This window comes from Bufo bufo, chromosome 1 (assembly GCF_905171765.1).
Source record: "Bufo bufo chromosome 1, aBufBuf1.1, whole genome shotgun sequence".
Classification (NCBI taxonomy): Eukaryota; Metazoa; Chordata; class Amphibia; order Anura; family Bufonidae; genus Bufo; species Bufo bufo.
The window spans coordinates 67,671,710-67,692,709 of NC_053389.1; the positions used below are offsets into that span (position 1 = coordinate 67,671,710).

Here is a 21,000-nt window from a genome sequence, read left to right on the forward strand (position 1 = left end):
TTGCATGACACAAAATTCTCCTTGACTCATATTGGGGTACCGTAAACATGATACCCGCACAGAGTATTGCATGCAGAAACCATCAGGCACTTGGAGAAAACGTGTGGAATGGCTGTTTAACGTCAATGAGGGCACACAGTACAACAGAGGGAGCTCACCATAGGTTCCAGACCATTTTGCCTCGACTTGGGGAGATCCTTGACCCCTTCGCTGGGTTCAGATTCCTGCAATGAGAGAATGTGGATATTGGACCAGTTGCTAAAGATGATATTCAGGCAGAAGACTGGATAGCTTTCTTTGCATTATGATCCACTTATAGCTCTGCTTAAAAAGGTGTTGTCAGAGCAAAAATATATGGCAGGGAAGGGGTTAAAACAGAAAAACAAGTTTCAACCCCCTTCACTCCAGCACCGTCGCTCCAGACTTCTAGGATGGGCTTTATTAACATGTCTGCAGTGGTCACCTGCCTGCATATCGCATGTGACTTCTGCAGCCAATCACTGGCCCCAGGGGTCTCTTGCTGTATACGGGTGAGGAGAGTAATTGGCTGCAGAGGGCACATGTGGTATATGAGCATGTCACTGCTGCAGATGACGTCATGACTGCAGTGGCAGAAGGGATCAGAATGGCGGCGTTGGGGCAGATGGGGTTCAAACCGGTAAGAATAACTTGTTTTATCATTTTAACCCCTTCCCTGCCATTTACCTATGTTAGTATATTACTATCATGTTAGTGAAAATTTTATACATCTGTACCTATAGATTCTCTCCACGGACCTAACTTATTCTTACAGAAGTCCGCTTTATGGATTCACAAACGTGCCTAGAATTCAACCTATTTGTTCAGATCCTAACACTATTCCAGGCAATCGTGCCATCAAAGTTCAAGGAAGGCTCCAGGATTTTTACCCCCTGATGTAGAGCAAGGTTAGGTTCTTTTGTTGGCTTCTTCAAATAATGGGAACGTATGAGCAGGGTTCGACAGGTCCTGGTGTCTCAGGTACTAGGACCTAGGACATGCCTCCTTTAGTATGACTAAGGATTCCAGGAATATATAAAAAGAGGAGAACTTCTCGCTGCTCTGCACTCCCTGCTTGACACAGAGGAAATGGACCGTGATCAAATGAACAACCATCTCCAACGATTTCCTGTGTATTGAGCTGGGAGCAGGAAGTGGAGAGCAGCAGAGACTGGAGCAGCCTCGGGGGACTGGTGAGATAAGTAATGCATAACATACAGTGGCGGATTACAATAGGGACGTTCGGGTCGGCAGGCCCGGGCCCAGCACCGCTGGGGGGCCCAACGCCGACCCGAATGCCCACATACTGCGGTGGGGCACGGGAGCGCATAGCTCCCTGTCCCATTGCCGAACACCGCCATAGGCTTCAGGCCGCACATAGGCCTGAGGCCTATGCTGTAGTGAAATCCTGGCACAGGCGTGTGTGATGACGTCATCGTGCCGGGACGCAGCACTGCCTCATCCCACCTTCCTCTGCGAGCCTGGCCCTGGACATAGCCTAGGAGAGTATTTAGCTTTTCATTTTTTATTTTTTTATTTCATGTGCCTACTTTGGGGGACATGTGGGGGGTGGGGGACATACAGTAGGACATATTAAGAGACATCGAGTACATGCGGAGGGGGAGAATGTGGGGGCTGGGGGGCCAAATTATTATGGGAGGGAATACTATGTGGGGCCAAATTACTGTGTGGGGCCAAATTATTATGGGAGGGACAACTATGTGGGGGCAAATTACTATATGGGGCAGTGTGGGGGCAAATTATTATGGGAGGGACTACTATGTGGGGGGAAATTACTATGTGGGGGCAGTGTGGGGGAAACTATTGTGTGGGGACAGTGTGGGGAAAATTGCTATGTGGGGACAGTGTGGGGAAAATTGCTATGTGGGGACAGTGTGGGGTAATTTCTATGTGGGGGCAGAGTGGTGGAAATTACTATGTAGGGGCAGTGTGGGGAAATTACTATTCAGGGGAAATTACTGTGTGGGGGCAAACTACTATATGGGGCAATTTGGGGGAAATTACTGTGTGGGGGGGAAATTACTATGGGGGATTACTATATGGGGCTGTGTTGTGGAAATTACTATATGGGGGTGTTGCTATTAGGGAGGCACTGTAGGGGCAATTCTATTATTTTTGGGGACACTATACAGGGATTATTGCCTGGAGCACTCTAGGGGACATTATAGCTGCTGTGGACACTATAGGAACATTTGGGGTCATTTATCAAACTGGTGTAAAGCAGAACTGGCTTAGTTGCCCATAGCAGCCAATCAGATCTCACCTTTCATATTTGACAGCTCTTTTGGAAATCCAGTTCTACTTTACACCAGTTTGATAAATTACTCCAATTATGTCTATTAGGGTCACAATTTTTTCAGCAGTATAGTACCTTGGACATTGGGGAGCAAAACGGGCACAGTATTGGGGGTGGCAGCAGGATGACACTGTGGGGACACCAGGATGAGAAGGTTGATGGAAAAATTGAGAAATCTAATGTGTCTGTGTTACAAACTGTAGAGACGAGATGCGGCTGAAAGAATTTGTCATGGTGGTCTGGGTCAAATGGAGGAGAAGAGGAAAGAGAAGGTCTACATGACAGGAGATGTCACTGGATGTAAGAGGTATGTGGTGCTGTATTCTCCTCCATGTCTTTTTTATTATAAATTATATGTATTTTAAATTTGGCGACCAAATTTTTCAGTTTAGGACCTAATTTGGGGTATTTTTTTTAGTCTGAAGATGTCATATGGCCTAGGAAGAGACTGTGGCGCTCATGAAGCCTCTTCATACAAAAAAAAACCTAAACTAAAATAGAGGTAGGGGCCCAAGTTGGGTAGACAGCCCCGGGCCTATCATGCACTTAATCCGCCCCTGATAACATAACCCTGACAACTTTACAGTAAAAAAAAAAAAAAGAACCTTTTATACAATACAGTAGTCACAAACTAGAGTGGCGAGTATACCCCCTTCCTAAATATCATGTTTCTTGGTGTTCAATTCAATATTCTTCCAAATTCTAAAGTAAGGGTGACCAAAGTATGCAGCATTTTCAGCAACACTGGTCACAGGATTTGCCACTACTGGGCGAGAAGGGCAGAGCAAATGAAGTGACCCTATCTATGTGAGGTACAGGGCTGGTTCTACTGTCCTGTACTATATGATGTCCGATTCTCATTTTTATCTTAATCAAGAGATAACACCCTTAAAAGGTAGATAGTGCCAGTACACCTTAAAGAGGTTGTCCCATCTCAACATTTATGGCAAATCGCTAGGATATGCCATAAATATAAGCTAGGTGTTAGTCCCACCTCTGGCACCAGCTCCTGTCTCCAGATCGGGGCCACCAACGTAAAGGAGAGCACACCACTCATGTGCAGCATCCACTCCATTCACTGCTATGGGACTTCCAAAAAATAGGTGAGCCCACATGCTTGGCTATTTTCAGAAGATCCATAGCAGTGAATAGAGAACAAGCCATGCAAGCACGGTTCACAACTATGCTCAGAAATAGCGAGCCGTCACTTGCCCATTTTCGGAACTCCCATAGCAGTGAATGGAGGGTGACTGAGCATGCACAGTTGCTCTCTGTTCACTTTGGCAGCTCTGTTCTGGAGAGGAGAGCTGGCTCCAGAGGTCTGACCCGCATCTATCTGACATTTGCGGCATACCTCTACTTTAAAGAGGTTGTCTCATGAAGACAACCCCTTGCCCATATGCCCTGTTATATAGACGTCATACAGCTTGGGAGCCGGCCGTATCAGTAAAAATGGAGACACGCTATGTAAGCTGAATGGTTGATGCATTACATGGACTGCCATTTGTCTGGCCACCACGTAATGCAACACTCTCTGGCCAAAAGGGACATCCTCTGACGATCACAGTTACAGAAGACAGCTCCCATTCAAAAAGTGGTTGTCTTCAAAAACAACCCCTTCAAGTGCTTATAACTAGGTATTTAAATCATCTCACCTATACAACGATCATAGAGTGTGGTTCATGAACAATAGGGCTGGCTCCCAGAAGTGAATTCATACAAGAAGACGACTGTGGCGAAACCAACCTCGCCACTGGGTTTTGGAGAGGCCTGTTTATCAGCCTCTTGCCTCAGGATTATGGCCCATACTAACTTTTAAACCCCTGAACCTATTCAAGTGAATTTTGGATAGGTTTGTCCCCAAGTTATACTGTTTAAATTGATGTAAGTTATATGTATGGCCAATGTAAACTCACAAAGTTGTAACAATTTATAATAAGTGTTGTGAGCAGAGATGGTCGGTCGCCCTCCCCAGCGGCTGGAAGTATGTATGGGAGAGGAGCTCGTTACCCCCTCTCCCCAGCGGCAGCTTAACGCACCAGGGGGAGACAGTAAGCCCCACAACAGTGCAGATGGGACCGTGGTCTCTGCACCTACAGCACAGGGGGTAGAGACAGTCGGTCTCCCCCTCCAACAACCAGACTCTAAGCCAGGGAGCAACACAGAGACCGGGAGTACCAGCTTCCAACATAACCTTGGTGGACTCACTGGACAGAGACAGGCTACCAAATGCAACAGGTCCAGTATTGGGTTGTGGGTGGGCTGCCAGACTAACTCAGGTACCGACCGGCGTGAGGTCAGGTATCTGGTTAGTCTTCCCTGGGGGAAGGGGGGGAGATGTGTGGCGAAACCAACCTCGCCACTGGGTTTTGGAGAGGCCTGTTTATCAGCCTCTTGCCTCAGGATTATGGCCCATACTAACTTTTAAACCCCTGAACCTATTCAAGTGAATTTTGGATAGGTTTGTCCCCAAGTTATACTGTTTAAATTGATGTAAGTTATATGTATGGCCAATGTAAACTCACAAAGTTGTAACAATTTATAATAAGTGTAACTTGTCAGCTTGGGAGGAATATGCTGGGTGTGTTTCTATTGTGCCATTGTCCCATTGTGTGTTTAAATGGTGATGTCTGTCCTGTTATATCCACATGTGTATTGGTGATTTCTCTTTGTCTTGAGAGATAATTGGATTACGCCTCGGGTGTCTCCAGGGCAGAGAGGAGGAAACCATGATGCATTGTGGGGATGTATTGTCTCTGTGTATCCTACAGTGCTGCATATCTGTCCTATGTCACAGTCTTCATTCTGGTCCCCTAGGGGCGTGTACACCAGATGGGCTTGGTTGTTTTATACCTCCCTGTGGGCGGACATGTATTTGCAAACAACTGTAATAAAAACCAGGCTGGGTGTGCCAGCACCTCAGACCACTGCTTGACCCTCAACACGGAGCCTTGTCTCGTTATTGGGGGGGATCCGCTGTATGCTGTTAGAGACTGATTGCCAGGAGTGTAAGCTGATTCCTGTTCGTCTGCTAGCAGCTATTCGTGAGGTTCCAGTTTGGAGTGCTACTTTGTATCCAGTTCGGGAGTTTGGTGTTCTGCAGTAGCTGTGCCTGTCTCTCAGAAAGGGGCACATCGCCTAAACGGATTTTAACCCCTTGTCTGCTGAAACGGTCCGTTACAACGACGTTAAGCACAAAGCTAAAATCTTGAACGCTTACGCATTTCGAGAGTGGATGCACATGTCACATGATATGACTAAGAGTGCATTCGCACTCAAATTACACAAGCGATTTGGATTTTATCCTTTTTGTATGAAGATTTCCAGTATGAACTCCTAATGACAAGGATTAGTTCCTGAAAGAATAAGAATCACTTGTGTTTGTCTTGAGATGGGCCAAGAAACTTGATTTTCCTACTAGACATTCATATTCACAATTTTTAGTTCAGAAGAAAAAGGTCTGCAAAAGAACGTATCCAAGTGCCTTACCATATACCTGATTATACTGGCAAACATTACATTCTTACACTGGCCTAATAACTGTGTTCTTCACTCTTAGGGCTCATTCACACAAACGTATTTAGCGTTCCGTATACGGGACGTTTTCTGCGTCCCGTATACGGAACCATTCATTTCAATGGGTCCGCAAAAGATGCGGACAGTACTCTGTGTTCCGTGTGTAGTGTCCCACTAGGTAAATGTGGGCACTACACAAGGGTTAATATGACATTTGTTTTGATATGATGTTTTATGCATATTTTCCTGTTTATCTGTGTATCAGGCCTGTTAGGGTGTAGTATTACCTCCTATACACTAGAGGGAGCTAGGGAACCCCTAGTATATATAGCTAGGCCCAGACAGGGAAGGATAGTGTAGACCAGGTGGCCAGCAAGTGCAGTCTAGCCAGCCTGTAGATAATGAGCCAGAGTTAGCTCAGAAGATTCACCCCAAGAGAAGAGTTTTCCTCCTGGGAGAAACCTACAGTTCCCTAACCAGAGAAGAGCAGAGCCAGTGTTCCAGCTAGCCAAGTAAGCTGAAGGGCAGAAGGATCATTAACCTAAAGCAAGGGATATATACCTGAGGAGGATTGCTACCAAGGATAAAAGCCAGTATTAGGGCATACGGGCCTTGGGATACAGACAGCCAGGATATCTGAGGAATAGTGCAGCCTGGTCTGTGAGCGATGATTTTACCCTCTGAGTATCTTGCAAAGAACATTGCCTGCCATTGATGTAAAGCCTGCTATTTATTACTGCTGCAAAGTGGAACTGAATTCAAATTGTATAAAGTTGAACTGTTTCCAGTAAAGAAAAGTTTGGTTCACCACAATACTGTGTTCCTCACTTATTACAACTATAAATCGGTGTGCCACAGTTACAGGCACTGGCGTCACGAACCTTAAAAGGGACCTTGCCCTAGGCACGTTAAACATCTGCAACATCCAGGGCACCTCACCCACCATCGGGCCTGGTCCCTATATACAGAGAGTGCCCCAGAGGACTTCTGTGCCAGCCTCTCCATCACTGCTGTACGCTGCCCAGGGTCATCCTACAAACTGTGAGTAACCCATAGCAACCCTTGTTTGCCTAAGTAACCATGACCTCACATCGCTATACCCTGCAGGCCTGCGCACTGCACGTGGCCCCGCAAAAATTAGGAGTCCTCTCCTATTCTTGTTAGTTTTGTGGACAAGAATAGGCATTTCTATAATAGGCCACCTGTTCCGTTCTGCAAATTGCGGAAGGCACACTGGCTCCATCCGTGTTGTGCAGACCGCAAAAAACGGCACGGTCGTGTGAACGAGCCCTCACTCAGTACAGCAGCCATACACTAGCTTTTGCATATACAATTACTCAGAAAAGCTTTTCTTACATCTCGGGCATCATGATCCAGGATATGATCCCCGATGCTGGAACCCAGCTCTCCAGCCAAGGAGGCAGCAGAGTTTTCTTCCTTAGCGTCACTCTTAAAGGATTGGGCTACAGGAGACATACTGTGCACCACCTGTATATCTGACTCTCCAGGCTGCTCATTCTGTGCTTTGGCCAAACTGGTCTCTTTGACTTCTGGTGATAACTGACCCGTGGAATGAGAAGAGGGACACACAATCGGACTCCCCTTTAATTCCTTCTAAAAAGAGTATTAATGGGAATATCAATGAGCAATGGGAGTAAATGGCCAAGGAAGGGGGGGGGGGGGTCAGCAATACCAAAGAACTAATACTAGGAGCAATCCACACTAAAACGGCAAACATGAATCAAGGGAAAATCCACGAACAGAGAATAACAAATACAGAAAAAGCGCAAAGCTGCATTACACAAGAAGCTGTGCAAAGTGGCATCCAATTCTCCATCTAAAGCCGCATTCACACTATCGTGGAACAGCACACCCTTGTTGAAGACCACAAAGCATGGATCCACAAAACACGGGCAGCGACTGTCTGCACTCCACATTGTGGTGTGGACCCAATGACTTCAATGGATCCGTAATCCGCAAGACGTGGCCGAATAGATGGCTACCGTGTGTTTCCAGGTCCGTGACACCATGCCGCAAAAGACATGTCAATGAGTCCACACCGCGATGCGGGGTGCACACGGCCGGTCATGACCTGAACAAAAAAAAAAAGAAAAGGTCTGTTAACGGTGCGGATTAGAGTTCAACATGCCCAACCACTCCACAGGAAAGCAGTCCTGCAGCGGATCATTGATGGTTAGAGATGCTGGACCCACCAGCTGATCAACGCATTCACTTCTATTAGGGAAAGGTTGTCTTCCTGAAATAACCTCTTTTAAAGGGTCTGTGCATTCCTTTATCATTGGTAACCTAGCCTCAGAATAGGCCATGAATATCCAATCAGCGGAGGTCTGTCACACTGCATCCCCTCTTATAAGCTGTTTAAGAGTAGCTATGGAGTGGAAGTCAGAGCATTGGAACTAAAGAGCTTGGTCCAATGTGCAGTAGACGGACCATTCACTTCAACGGGAGCAGCGCCGCAGTAACCAACTCCGTCCACTACACAATGGATGGATCTGTGTAGTTCAATGCCGAAGCAACTCTGAAATAGCTGATGGGAGGGGATGCCGGGCGTTGGGTGCCTGCCGATCAGATATTGATGGCCTATCCTGAAAAAGGCCATCAAACGTAAAGAAGTGGGCAAACCCTTTAAATAGGACTCACCAGGCACCAGAGGACGGCGGGCCGGCAAGTCTCAGCGCAGCTGTCTTTAGTTGGCCGGCGCATGTGCAATATGAAAAGCTGTTCCTCTGCCCATAATGGGCAGAGCAGTGCGCAAATGCGGCCAGCTGCGCCGAGACTTGCCAGCCCGCCGTCCTCTGGTGCCGCTCGTGACTTCCGCCGGCTGAAAGCAGAGGAGGAGGTAATAGGAAAGAAGGGCAGGTCAGAGGGCTGAAAGAAGTGGGGTTTTCTGGGCACATCGCCGAGGGGCCTGGGCCCTTGCAGAAGCTCATTCGCATACATTTAAAAAGTGTCTTTCATGATCTCGACGAGGGACCATTGTAATGAGGGTCAAAGAGTCTATAACCTGATCTAAGCGGTCTAAAACGCTCAGATTAGGTGACAGACTCCGTTTAAGTAGTCTTAAAAAGTTAATGAAAACTTTCATGTCTGAAGGAGACTACAATGCAACAGACAAACTATCCACAAGCTAGAGGGGTTGTGGCAACCTGAAAAAATCTGCACAGCTGCAAAGTGCATTAAGTGTTGAGATCTATCCCCTTCTTACACATCGTGTACCTTGGTGTTTAATTCTAAATTCTTCCAAATCCTACAGTAAGGGCGACCAAAGTACGCAACATATTCGGCAAAACTGGTCCCAGGATTTGCTCAGAGCAATGAATGGGGAATGCTCCCAATCCATGCGAGGGACAGGGCTGGTTCTAGAGTTGTTAGAAAGAGATTATCATGTACTATAAGCACATGTGTGGTATCCTCTCCATTCACTGCTATGGGACTTCTGAAAATAGCTGAGCAAGCTCGCTCGGCTATGAATGGAGGATGGCTGCGCATGCATGGCTGCTCTCCATTCACTTTGGCAGTCCACTCTGGAGATGGGAGCTGGTCCCAGAGGTCGAACCTGCATCTAGCTGACATTTGTGGTATATCCTTCTGACGTGCCATAAATTCTGAGATAGGAAAACACCCTTAAAGAGGTTATAGATAACCTCTTGTCCATATGGACAGTCATATTGCTCGGGACCCCACTGTATGAGCCAAGATGGAGACATATCTGTAACCTGAATTGTCAATGCATTACATTGACTGCTGTTCGTTTGGCAGCCACGCAATGCGACGTTGTCTGGCCAAAAGTGGCATCCCCTGCTGATAGCAGTTGATAGCCAGGGGTTAAAGAAGACAGCTCCCATTCAAAAAGGGTTGTCTTCAAGAAAGTCTCCTTCAAGTTACAAGCATTAGTTCCAGAAAGAATAGGGATCACTTGTGTTTCTCTTGAGTTGTTGAGAAATGTAATTTCCCCACTACACATTCATATTCAGAATTTTTGGTCCGGTAGAAAAAAATGTCTTCAAACAAACTTAACCAAGTACTTACCATGTATCTTCTAACACTGGTGTACCAATTGTGTTTTTTACTCTTATTGAATATGACCCTTACTAATCAGATCCAACAATACAGCAACCATGCACTAGATACTGCAGATACAATCACTCATAAAAGCAGGGGTGAGGAGCTTTCCTTACATCCTGGGCATCGTGATCCAGGATATGATCCCCGATGCTGGAACCCAGCTCTCCAGCTAAGGAGGCAGCAGAGTTTTCTTTCTTAGCATCACTCTTAAAGGATTTAGCTACAGGAGACTTTTCAGCTGGAGACATACTGTGCACCACCTGTATATCTGACTCTCCAGGCTGTTCATTCCGTGCTTTATCCAAACTGGTGTCTTGGACTTCTGGTGATAACTGACCCGTGGAATGGGAAGAAGGATGCATGCACGGACTCCCCTTTAATTCCTTATAAAAAGAGTATTAGTGGGAATATGAATGCACAATGGTGGCAAATGGTCAAGAAAGGGGTCGGAAATGCCACAGAACTAATTCTAGGAGCAAACTACTCTAAAACAATGGCAAACATGCATCAACAATCAGGAATGGGAAAATCCACCAAAGGAGAAAGAGACAAAGAGACAAAGTGCAAAAGCAAGGTCATGTCCAGTTCTCTATCCAAGGGAAATCTTTGGGTTATGCCCTGAACAAAGTCTGTGGATGATGTTGGTTAGAGGTTGACATGGCCAACTTCTCCACAGTAAAGCAGTCCTGCAACTGATCGCTGACTACTGTTAGAGATGCTGAACCCACCAGCTGATACCACATTTGGTTCTATTTAGGAAGAGGTTATCTTCGGGAAAACAGCAACACAGCTCCGTCCTTTGTGCAGTAGATGGAGTGAATGGTCAACATGGTCTTCAATGAGAGAAGCTCTGAAGTAATCAACTTCATCCACTACACAAAAAAGGACAAGTCATCAATAGTAAGGGCTCTTTTTAGACAAGCGTGTCCTGTGCAGGAATCCTGCTCCACGTGCGTGTGATTCCTCGTTATGGACACTGCTGGTTTCTCAGGAGCGTACAGCATTATACTGATTTATACTGATTGTGGAAACCAGAATGTTAGAAATATTTGCTAATTTATTTAAAAGGAAAAACAAAAATATTGCCTTGACATAAGTATTCAGACCCTTTAGGATGCTGCCCCACATTCAACTTTTTTGATCGACACCTGATTTTTGCTTTAAAAAGTGTATCAAAAACCTGAATATGTGGCAGCACCCTTACTCAATACTTAGCTGAAGCCCTTTTGGTAATGATCAGAGCCTCCAGTCTTCTTGGTTATGATGCCACAAGCTTTGGACACCTGGATTTATGGATTTTCTGCCATTCTTCTCTGCAGATCCTCTCAAGCTAAGTCAGGTTGGATTGGGACCATCAGTGGACAGACATTTTTAGGTCTCTTCAGAGATGTTCTATTGGGTTCAAGTCGGGGTTCTGACTGGGCCACTCACAGACATTCAAAGAGTTGTCCTTAGACCCCTCCTGTGTTGTCTTGGCTGTATGGTTAGGGTCATTATTTTGTTGCAAAGTCAACCTTTGGCCCATTCTGGGGTCCAGAGCGCTCTGGACCAGGTTTTCATTAAGAATATCGCTGTGCTTTCTTCAATACAGCGTTCCCTCAACTCTGACCAGTTTTCCTGTCCCAGCCACTGAAAAACAACCCCACAGCATGATGCTGCCACCACGTTTCACTGTAGGGATGGTTTTGGGCAGATAACAAGCAGTGGCTTGTTTCCATCAGACATGTCGCTTAGAATTAAGGCTAAAAGTTCAATTTGGTTTCATCAGACCAGAGAATCCCACAGTTTCCCACAGTCTGAGAGTCCGTTGGGCGTTTTTTTTTGCACACTTTCATGTGCGTTTTACTAAGGAGAAGCTATTTTTTCTGGCCACTCTTCAATAAAGCCCAGATTGGAGGAATGCAGCAGTGATGGTTGACCTTCTGGAAGTTTCTCCCATCTGCACAAAGAGTGACCACCGAGTTCTTGATCACCTCTCTCACTAAGGCCCTTCTCTCCCGATTATTTAGTTTGGTGGGGCAGCCAGCTCAAGGAAGAGTCCTAGTTGTAGACCTATGGAGGCCACTGTGCTCTTCGGAGTTTTCAGTTCAGCAGAATTTTTTTGGACCCTCTACAGGCAGTTCAATCCTCGTCATAGCTTGGTTTTTGATCTGATATGCATGGTCAGCTGTGAGACCTTATATAGACAGGCATGTGTCTTTCCCACTCATGTACCATCTACTGAATTTACCACAGGTGGTCTCCAATCAAGGTGTAGAAACATCTCAAACATGATCAAGAGAAATGGGAAACCCCAGAGCTAAATTTTAAGTGTCATAGGAAATGGTCTGAATACGAGTGTTTAGCGAAGCGAGCTTCGGATTGGAAATGGTCTGAATACTAGTGTCTAGTGAAGCGAGGTTCGGATGCTTCATCCGAAGTCGCTTCAAAACTTCGGAATAATCCGAAGCTCGTTTCGCTCAACACTACTGAATACCTATGTCATTGTTTTTCCCTTTAATAAATTTGCAAAAATGTCAAATTCTGTTTTCACTTTCTCATTAAGAGGGGCTGAGTGCACAAGGCTGCACCATAACAAAATGTGAAAAAAAGTGAAAGGGCCTGAAGAATACTGAATGCATTCTATCATGGGTAATACGGTTGAAAAAAGACATAAGTCCATCAAGTTCAACCAAGGGATAGGTGGGGACGCGAATCCCAGAAACACAATCATGTTAGGCATCATTCTTGTGATGTAACTTCACTAAATAGATGAACATTAATCCACTATTGTGACATCACTGTGTACGTTATCCCTGTACTGTGAAATGACTAAGCATTATTCTACTATTGTGACATCACTGTGTGCATTGTCCCCGTACTATGACATCACTGTGAACATTATCCCACTATTTTGACATCATTTTGCACATTATTACACTACTGTAACATAATTTTGAGCGTTATCCCCGCATTATCTCTGTGCACTAGGGAGATCAAAATAACCATTAAACTTTCCATATTCTGAATTTGCAGCTAAAGGTGGTCATGGAGAAGAGGGCCCCCATTCTAAGTTTTGCTATGGGTGGCCTCAAGTCCTGGAAAAGGAATTTATTTATGTATTGAATATAAGTGTAATTTTTCACATTTCTGTGAAATAAAACATTAAATCTTCAGGTCGATGGAAATCTCAAACAACCTGTAATAGATTTCATGTATACGCGTTCAGTAATATTTGACACAGCGCTTCTACTTATTATGTCTCGTGAAAACCAATAAAGATTTAGTTATAGAAAGACAGATCCTAACTGCAACCATAATAGTCAATGTCATGCTGAATAATTTTTCCCCATTCATGTTTATAGTCCAGTGGTGGGAAGCCTATGGCCCTCTCTGTGGGCACCCGCACCCTGGAAAAAGTCCAGGGTGAGGGTGCCCAGACTTCTCCTGCCATTCATCAGCGCAGGGCGCACTATGAACGGCACAGGCAGTGCACTGAATGTAGGCAGGCTATTATAGCTAAATGATAAAGTACATGGAAGATATACTATACTGGTATTCAGGTTATATTGCTGTGTCGGCACATTGCGATAAATAAGTGGGTTTTGGGTTGCAGTTTGGGCACTCGGTCTCTAAAAGATTCTAAAAACACTGCATCTCCTAATTGCAATCAACACTAGCAATAATACATGTAATAGCAAGGTAAGAAAGGATGGGAGGGCTACAGGTGAGCGAGGAGGGATCACACACATGCAGAGTGTCTATGACATCACTGCTGCATGATGTCATATGCCCAGGGCACCTCTTTTTCGTTCTCCTCTTCATCCTCCGATTTTTCAAGGTTCTGTAACTCTGGCTCAGAGCCCTCGTCTGTAGCACTGGCTGCAACGGATTCATCTCTCCGCTCACTCTCCTGGATGACACATAGAAAAGGAACTACCGCTTCTAAACAAGCCTTGAGCACTGATTTCTCCCACGCTGTATAGTGTCCAAGCATGGAGCTTTAACCTCCTAAGGTTCCATTCACACGTCCGTAAAATGGGTCCGCATCCGTTCCGCAATTTTCCGGAACAGGTGCGGACCCATTCATTTTCAATGGGGCCGGAATGTGCTGTCCGCATCCACATTTGCGGATCAGCACTTCCGTTCCGCAAAAAAAAAATAGCAATTGCGGACAAGAAAAGGCATTTTCTATGAAAGTGGCGGCGATGTGCGGTCCGCAAAATGCAGAACGCACATTGCCGGTGTCCGTGTTTTGCGGATCCGCAAAACACATACGGACGTGTGAATGGACCCTAACAGTCATGTTAAAATTGAAAAACCCTCCAGAAAATGTCCCTTTTTATTGTAGATCTTTAATATGTGTCTGAAGTAAATATAGCTGGCGCAGAACTCAGGGGTCACAACTGCATTTTTAACCCCTTAGTAACATGACTCATTTAGCCTTAAAGGGGTTATCCGATATCTAAAAGATCCCCACCCAAAGCCCAGGACACTTGTATGGATTATATTTACCTGCTACCCGGCACCTGCGTTGCTCTGGATCCCTACACAGCCGCCGCTGCATCTCCCCGTCGCTCGGATCAAAACATTCGGGAGCAGCCAATAGCAGGCTGCTACGCTGATGAGCCCCCTTGAGGCTGCTCCCCCCCGTCACCGCAGGTAAATATAATCCATACAAGGGGCTCGGGCATTGGGGGATATTTAGATATCGGAGCATTCACATATAGCAGTTAGCCCATCTCTCTGGGGATGAATGAGCTTTACTACAGTCATTCTTTCCCATGCAAATTCTTTTTTTTGTTGCACATTCCTGTGAATTTGCGGCCGACAAATGATTTATGTATCGCATAAATAATGAATCACGAAAGTGTTCTGCTTGTTTTTCAGGTGATCGGTGGTATATTTACATGGTCATATCTTGCCTGATATTATGCCCAAATAAAAGGGGTTATCCAGGAATAATTAACTATTAATTGAAGGCCGGTAGCCTGAAATATTCATACTTACCTGCTCCCTGCGGCTCCGGGCCTGAGGGCTGACTCCACTATATTCCGGTCCCCACTTTGTTTTCTTCCGGACAGGTATGGACATGGTCTCATGTGCTGCTTCAGCAGTGACATGTTCCCAAGCTCCATGTCACTGCCGGGTCACATGCCGCTAAGAGAATCATTGCTGCTGAAGCCAGTCATTGGCTGCAGCGTTTCAGGTGACCATGTCCATACTCCGGCTGGAAGTAAACAAGCTGGAGGAGCCAGAGTGCTGTGCCAGAGCCATAGGGAGTCATAGGGAGCAACTAGTCAATAGTTAATTATTCCTGGAAAACTCTTTTAAACACAGCTTTGCCTGAACTCTGCTTGGAAAAGGACTTAGCAGTTCTGCCCGGGCAGAGCTTGGGCAGCAGGTTGAGTGGAACAGCTGCTTTAACTGCTCATATCTCAGGATTGGCAGCAGCTATATGGGCCTAGTCTGAAAACTGGCATTCCAAGCTTTAAAACAAGATCAGAATCGCAACATTATCCCCACTACATTGGGAGATACAGCTGTTAGAAGTGGGGACAGGAGTGAAAGCAATGAAATCTGCATTTCAGCTGCATTCACTGCAATCCTGATTTCTAACAGCTATATCTGCCAGTGTAGTGGAGATAATGCTGTGATTCTTGTCTTGTTTGAAAGCTTAGAATGCCAATTTTCAGACCAGGCCCATACTGTATATCTGCTACCAAGCACAAAATTATATATACATTTGGCATTATGTTTGCACTGATCCACAGAATAAAGTTTATCATGTTACTCACAGAGAACACCGGAAAAAAATTCCACAAAATGTTAAAATTTATGTTTTTTTATCTTTCGCCCAAAAATAAAATAAAAATTATTTAATACACACTGTATGTACCTGTAAAATGGCTTCTAAAAAAAACTACAACTCATCCTGCAAAATCAAGAAAAACTTTTAGAAGAAAAAATTTAAAAAAAGTTATGACTGCTGGAACCCAAAGGGGAGAATGTTAAAGAAGCCAGCAATGATTGGGAACCAAAGGTTGGTTTCCAATCATTGCCCTGTGTACATTTTATTACACCTTACCTCATATTCAAAGCCAACTCCCAGAGATCCGATATCCATATTCAAGTTCTTGAGCAGACGAGCAGATCCTCGCGGACTCTGAAAGAAGTCAGTACAAGTCATTATCATTTCAGATTTCCAAAGAAATGGACATAACTTTAGGTTTTCTCTGAAACTAATGTCAATGTTTTATGAAGTTCCCAACAACAGTACTGGATGGAAATCTTAAATGTCTTGTTCCTACCTGATCTTCACTCTCCTGCTCCCCATCCTCATCTTCCTCTTCCAGACCTGGCAAACTGAGGCTTACTCTCTCCTCTGGCTTCTTTATTGCAGAGCTCTTGATATACGTGGCGGTTTTTTGTGGCTGTGCAGCAGAAACCTGATCAAGATGAATGAATAGATGGACTTAATTTCACACTGCGTTTATCTGGTTTCCATACTTTAGAGTATTTGTAGGTCACCAATCAACCGCCAGAGGCCAATATGGTGTCCTTTTTTAAAACTGTAAATCAACCTTAGTAACTCTGGGTGCATTCGCATGGCAGTATTACGGCACACAGAACCCTACAGCTTTCTATTACGGACACAGACATTCTGCTCAAAATTGCATGTTGTCTCGATGCTGGTGTTGGAAGATGCCACAATCTTTTTCTCATGCAGGACTCCAGACTAAAAAAAATATCCATTGGCTCCTAACCTGAAAAATTTAGGAGCCAAATTAAAAGTTTTTAGTCGCCAAATTTTAAATACATATAATTACGGTATAATAAAAAAAAAAAAAAAAACACATCTTACCTAGGGTTGTCACGATACCAAAATTTGGACTCTATTTCGATACCATAAAAAAAGTATTGCGATACTCGATACCGCGTGAAAAAAAATAAAACACCAAAAAAGCCACGTGCATTCCACATTTTATGGAATGTCTAGACCATAATAGAACAGTCCAATCCTATTTTTTGTCGGGACAAGGTGACAAAAAAAAATTGCAAATTGCAAGTTTTTTTTTTTTTTGTTAAGGTGTACACCGCATAGGAGATATTTTTAAATATTTTTATAGTTCACACTTTTTTGGGTGTGGCGTTATGTACAGTAATATTTGTTTATTGTTTATATATTTTATACGTAAAATTGGGAAAAGGGGGTGATTTATACTTAATATTTTGGTGTGTGTTTTTTTTTTTACTTTTATTTAATAACTATTTCCCCCCTTAGGGGCCAGAACCTGGGATCTTTTCATCCCTTGTGCTCTTCACCCCGATAGATCTCTATTATGGTGAATAGGACTTCACATTGTCCCTGCTTCTCTGTGCTTTGTGCACACAGCAGCAGGGAGCAGACTATGGCAGCCAGGGCTTCAGTAGCATCCTGGCTGCCATGGTAACTGATCGGAGCCCCAGGATTACACTGCTGGGGCTTCGATATGAACTGCCACTGCCACTAATGAGAATAATACTTGGGGGGAAGGGGGCTTGGGGGCGCACTGCGCCACCAATGATTATACTATATAATACTGGGGTTTGGGGTGGGGGTGCACTGTGCCACCAATGAATATAGTTGATGCCTGAATACAAACGCAGGCTGCGGGTGCCGGCCATATCCCATACCCGGCACCCAGCCTCTATGACTGCGCGCTCTGATCTGCCGCTATTAACCCCTCCGGTGCCGCACCACAGCCCCTCCCCTCCTCCTCGCTTCTATCAGCCCATTGGTGGCAGCGGCACAGGGGGGAGGGACTGCCTCCTTCTCCTCTGTGCTGTTGAGAAGAACATGGGATGCGCAGCACGTCCCATGTCAGTTCAACTCCTGTGTGACAGGCAGAGCAGCGGAGGGTCTAGGTCTAGGCGCCATTTTGCAATTCTAAGTCGCATTGGCGACCATTTCGGTCGCCATCTGGAGCCGTGATGGATTCCATGCGAATCTATTCACAAAAAAAAAAAAAATTATGTGCTTTAAAAAGGCAAATGGAAGTACAACGTGGGCCCACAGAAAGATGAGAAAGAAGCACAAAATGTATTTAGAGGTGCAGGCTACTTAAAGGGGTTATCTAAGACTATAAAAATGTCCCCCATATGCCGGACCCATCAAAATAAATATACTTACCCCACTCCCCGCACCGCCGCTGCAGCTTCTCCCAGTGCACGGATGAAAACATCCGGTGTGGTGTAAAGTGTGAAAAAAAGTTGGCTGTTTTTGCTCAAAATCCTGTTTAAGTGAAAAACTGCATATACAGTCTTTGAAAAATTCCCCTATATGAGCAAAGTATTACTGGTCAACTGCTCAACAAGTAGGCATCCGGTAGGTCCCCAAAATATGAGAATACAGCTGTGTGACTTACTCCAGACGTTCCTCCCAGCAGACCGTCGAATCCTCCAGAGCTTCCCGCACTGCTGCTCAGAGACCCCCGCACTCCACCACTGCCTCCAGCAGACTCACCCATTGCACGTAAAGGAGCCAAACTGCCAAGTGGTCCCTGCACTGGTCCAAGAGGGGATCCCAGAGACTATTGAGAAAAAGCACAAGTGTAAAAGATACAGTACACAGATAAAAACTGTAAAACAGTTCTCAATATAAGAAATCACAGATAGGACATTCCGTAAACAATCAAGTGACGGATGGAAGGTTTTTGGCGGGAGGCTTCTTGTCTCAGTGATGGGGTCCTGGGAGAAGGTCACTCCCGTACTCCATGCCAGGTACTGTCTGAAGACTAGCCCAGGTGGGGCATAGAGAGAGATCTGTGTCGGTCTGAGGAAGACCAACTTGTGTGAGGCTAAAACCATTACTGTGCAGAGTGAACTGAACCTGCAAAGTGAACATTTTAGTCGAACCTACAAACTGGATGAGAATCCCTGAACTTTGAGTCTTTCTGTATTAATCCTGATGTTAAAGAGGTTGTGCAGTGATTTATACTGATGACCTATCCTCAGGTTAATACCAGGCACTTACTAATGTATTGTGAATGTCCATATTGCCTCCTTTGCTGGCTGGCTTCATTTTTCCATCACATTATACACGATCGTTTCCATGCTTACGACCACCCTGCGATCCATCAGTGGTGGTCGTGCTTGCACACTAGAGGAAAATGCACTAGCCTATATGCGCTCCCATAGTCCCGGTCACCAGAGAGGCTGCCATTTTTTCCTTTAGTGTGCAAGCACGACCACCACTGATGGATTGCAAGGTGGTCATAACCATGGAGATGAGCAGTGTATAATGTGATAGAAAAATTAATTCAGTTCAATTTATGTAACTATATATTATTTAAGTACTATATGGCACTGCTAGTTTGGCACAGCAGTATTATTTGGATGCTGTAGAATGCTATTTTGTGGGTACTGTACTCCAGTATTTGGGTCATTTTGGCAGTTGATAGTACTATTAATTTGACACTTTATTCGTATATTATATTGCATATTAAGACACTATAATTTTGTCACTATGTGCATTACAGAACTGTGTCATCTAATGTCTTACCTTAATTTTGGTATGTAATTTGTATGTTAAGATATTAGACGTGGCCTGTAAAACGGCAGTGTGAACCTAGTAATAAAACCTACCTCAAGGGAGTTGTCTCATCTGGACATTTACGGCACCTCCTCAGGCAATGCCCTAAATGTCCAATCGGTCAAGAACGGGACCCTGTCTAAGGCAGCCATGAATGGCAAGCCAGCCGTGCATGCAGGCTCTCTCCATTTGCTGCCATGGGACTACCAAAAAATAGCTAAATAAGTGCACACGGCTACTTTTGGAAATCTCATGAACTGAGAGAGCCGCACATGCGCCACCTGCTCGGCATTCACACCAGTTCACAGGGTCCCGAGGTCTCAGTTCCGGACAAATGAATGGATGCTGTGGTCAGGCATGCTCTCTGAAGCTCCATGCAATCTCTACGGGACTGACAGAGATAGTCAAGTGCTGTACTTCGTTGTCACCAACAGTCCCAATGACTTTGAATGGAGCGGCAAAGTGCATTCGTGACCACCCAAACCATTCCAGGATGGGGGCAACGGTCTCCCATTCTAGTGATTGTAGGGGTTCCCAGCGATCATAGGCTGATCACCTATCCTGTGAATAGATGATAAATGCATTTCTTGGGATAAACTCTTTAATAAGATATTTCAGATAATGCTAATATCCAACTAAAAAGGTATTCAGTTACCTGTTGATATTAGGGTCCCCGTAAGTACTTAGGTTCCTGGGTAGCAGTCCAGCCCCACTTGACTATGTTAAATCTACAAACACAGTAGGGGTTTCCAACCTATGGTTCTCAAGCATGCTGAGAGTTATAGTTTTGCAGTTCTCAAACAGCTGGGGCCCAAAGGCAGGAAACTATTGCTGTAATAAGTTTAGTAATGAACAGAACTATCATATATAAGTACATTCTACACACACGCTAAGGGCCCTATTACATGTAAAACCTGTTGCATGACCTGGCTGGCATTTTGACGTGATCTTTGTACTATATTTCTTTCCTTACCTCTAAGCTATGTTGCATTTTTACCAGAATATTGTTTCCCAGTGCTATTTCTAGGCTGATTGTTTGGCTATCAACCTGGGCTCCAACCCAGGATGTTGTCAGCCTCTGTACTTCTGGCTTATGTAATTTATGGCTGCCTGGATATCTTCTGCTCCCTTGCTCTTCCTCAGGATTCATCTTCTCCTCTAATAAACAATTCTCTTTACTCACACAGGACAAAATTAATAAGGATAAGGGTCTAGATTTCAAATCCAGGACATCCGACTGGTCATCAATGGGAGGAACTCCAGCATTATTATTTGATAGATATTGTTTCACTCCTGGAAGTCTAGAGCTGGCAAGCTTCTGAGATGTGCAAGAACCACACTCCAGTTTTTGTTGTAGGGACCTTCTATTTGGGTAGCATCTAATACTTTGATATGACAGAGAGTAATCTGCTTTTGAAGGGGACAAATCACTTAATTCATCCAAGGTGTCTACACAAGTTGGAGATAGGACATCTTTAGCGAGAAACGTTTCAATAGGAAGAACCATGCC

At 44.8% G+C, this 21,000-nt stretch overlaps 1 protein-coding gene across 3 annotated transcripts in view; it reads right to left on the reverse strand.

Moving 5' to 3' along the window:
• CEP164 (centrosomal protein 164) overlaps positions 1 to 21,000 on the reverse strand; it is a 102,622-nt gene that overhangs the window by 60,549 nt on the left and 21,073 nt on the right. For all 3 annotated transcript variants that reach the window (XM_040425851.1, XM_040425858.1, XM_040425843.1), the window contains exons 5-8: positions 18,325 to 18,489; positions 16,228 to 16,365; positions 16,005 to 16,082; positions 159 to 224 (exon numbers count right to left, since the gene is read on the reverse strand). In XM_040425851.1, the coding sequence (XP_040281785.1) occupies positions 159 to 224; positions 16,005 to 16,082; positions 16,228 to 16,365; positions 18,325 to 18,489 (447 nt within the window). The remainder of the gene's footprint in view (positions 1 to 158; positions 225 to 16,004; positions 16,083 to 16,227; positions 16,366 to 18,324; positions 18,490 to 21,000) is intronic.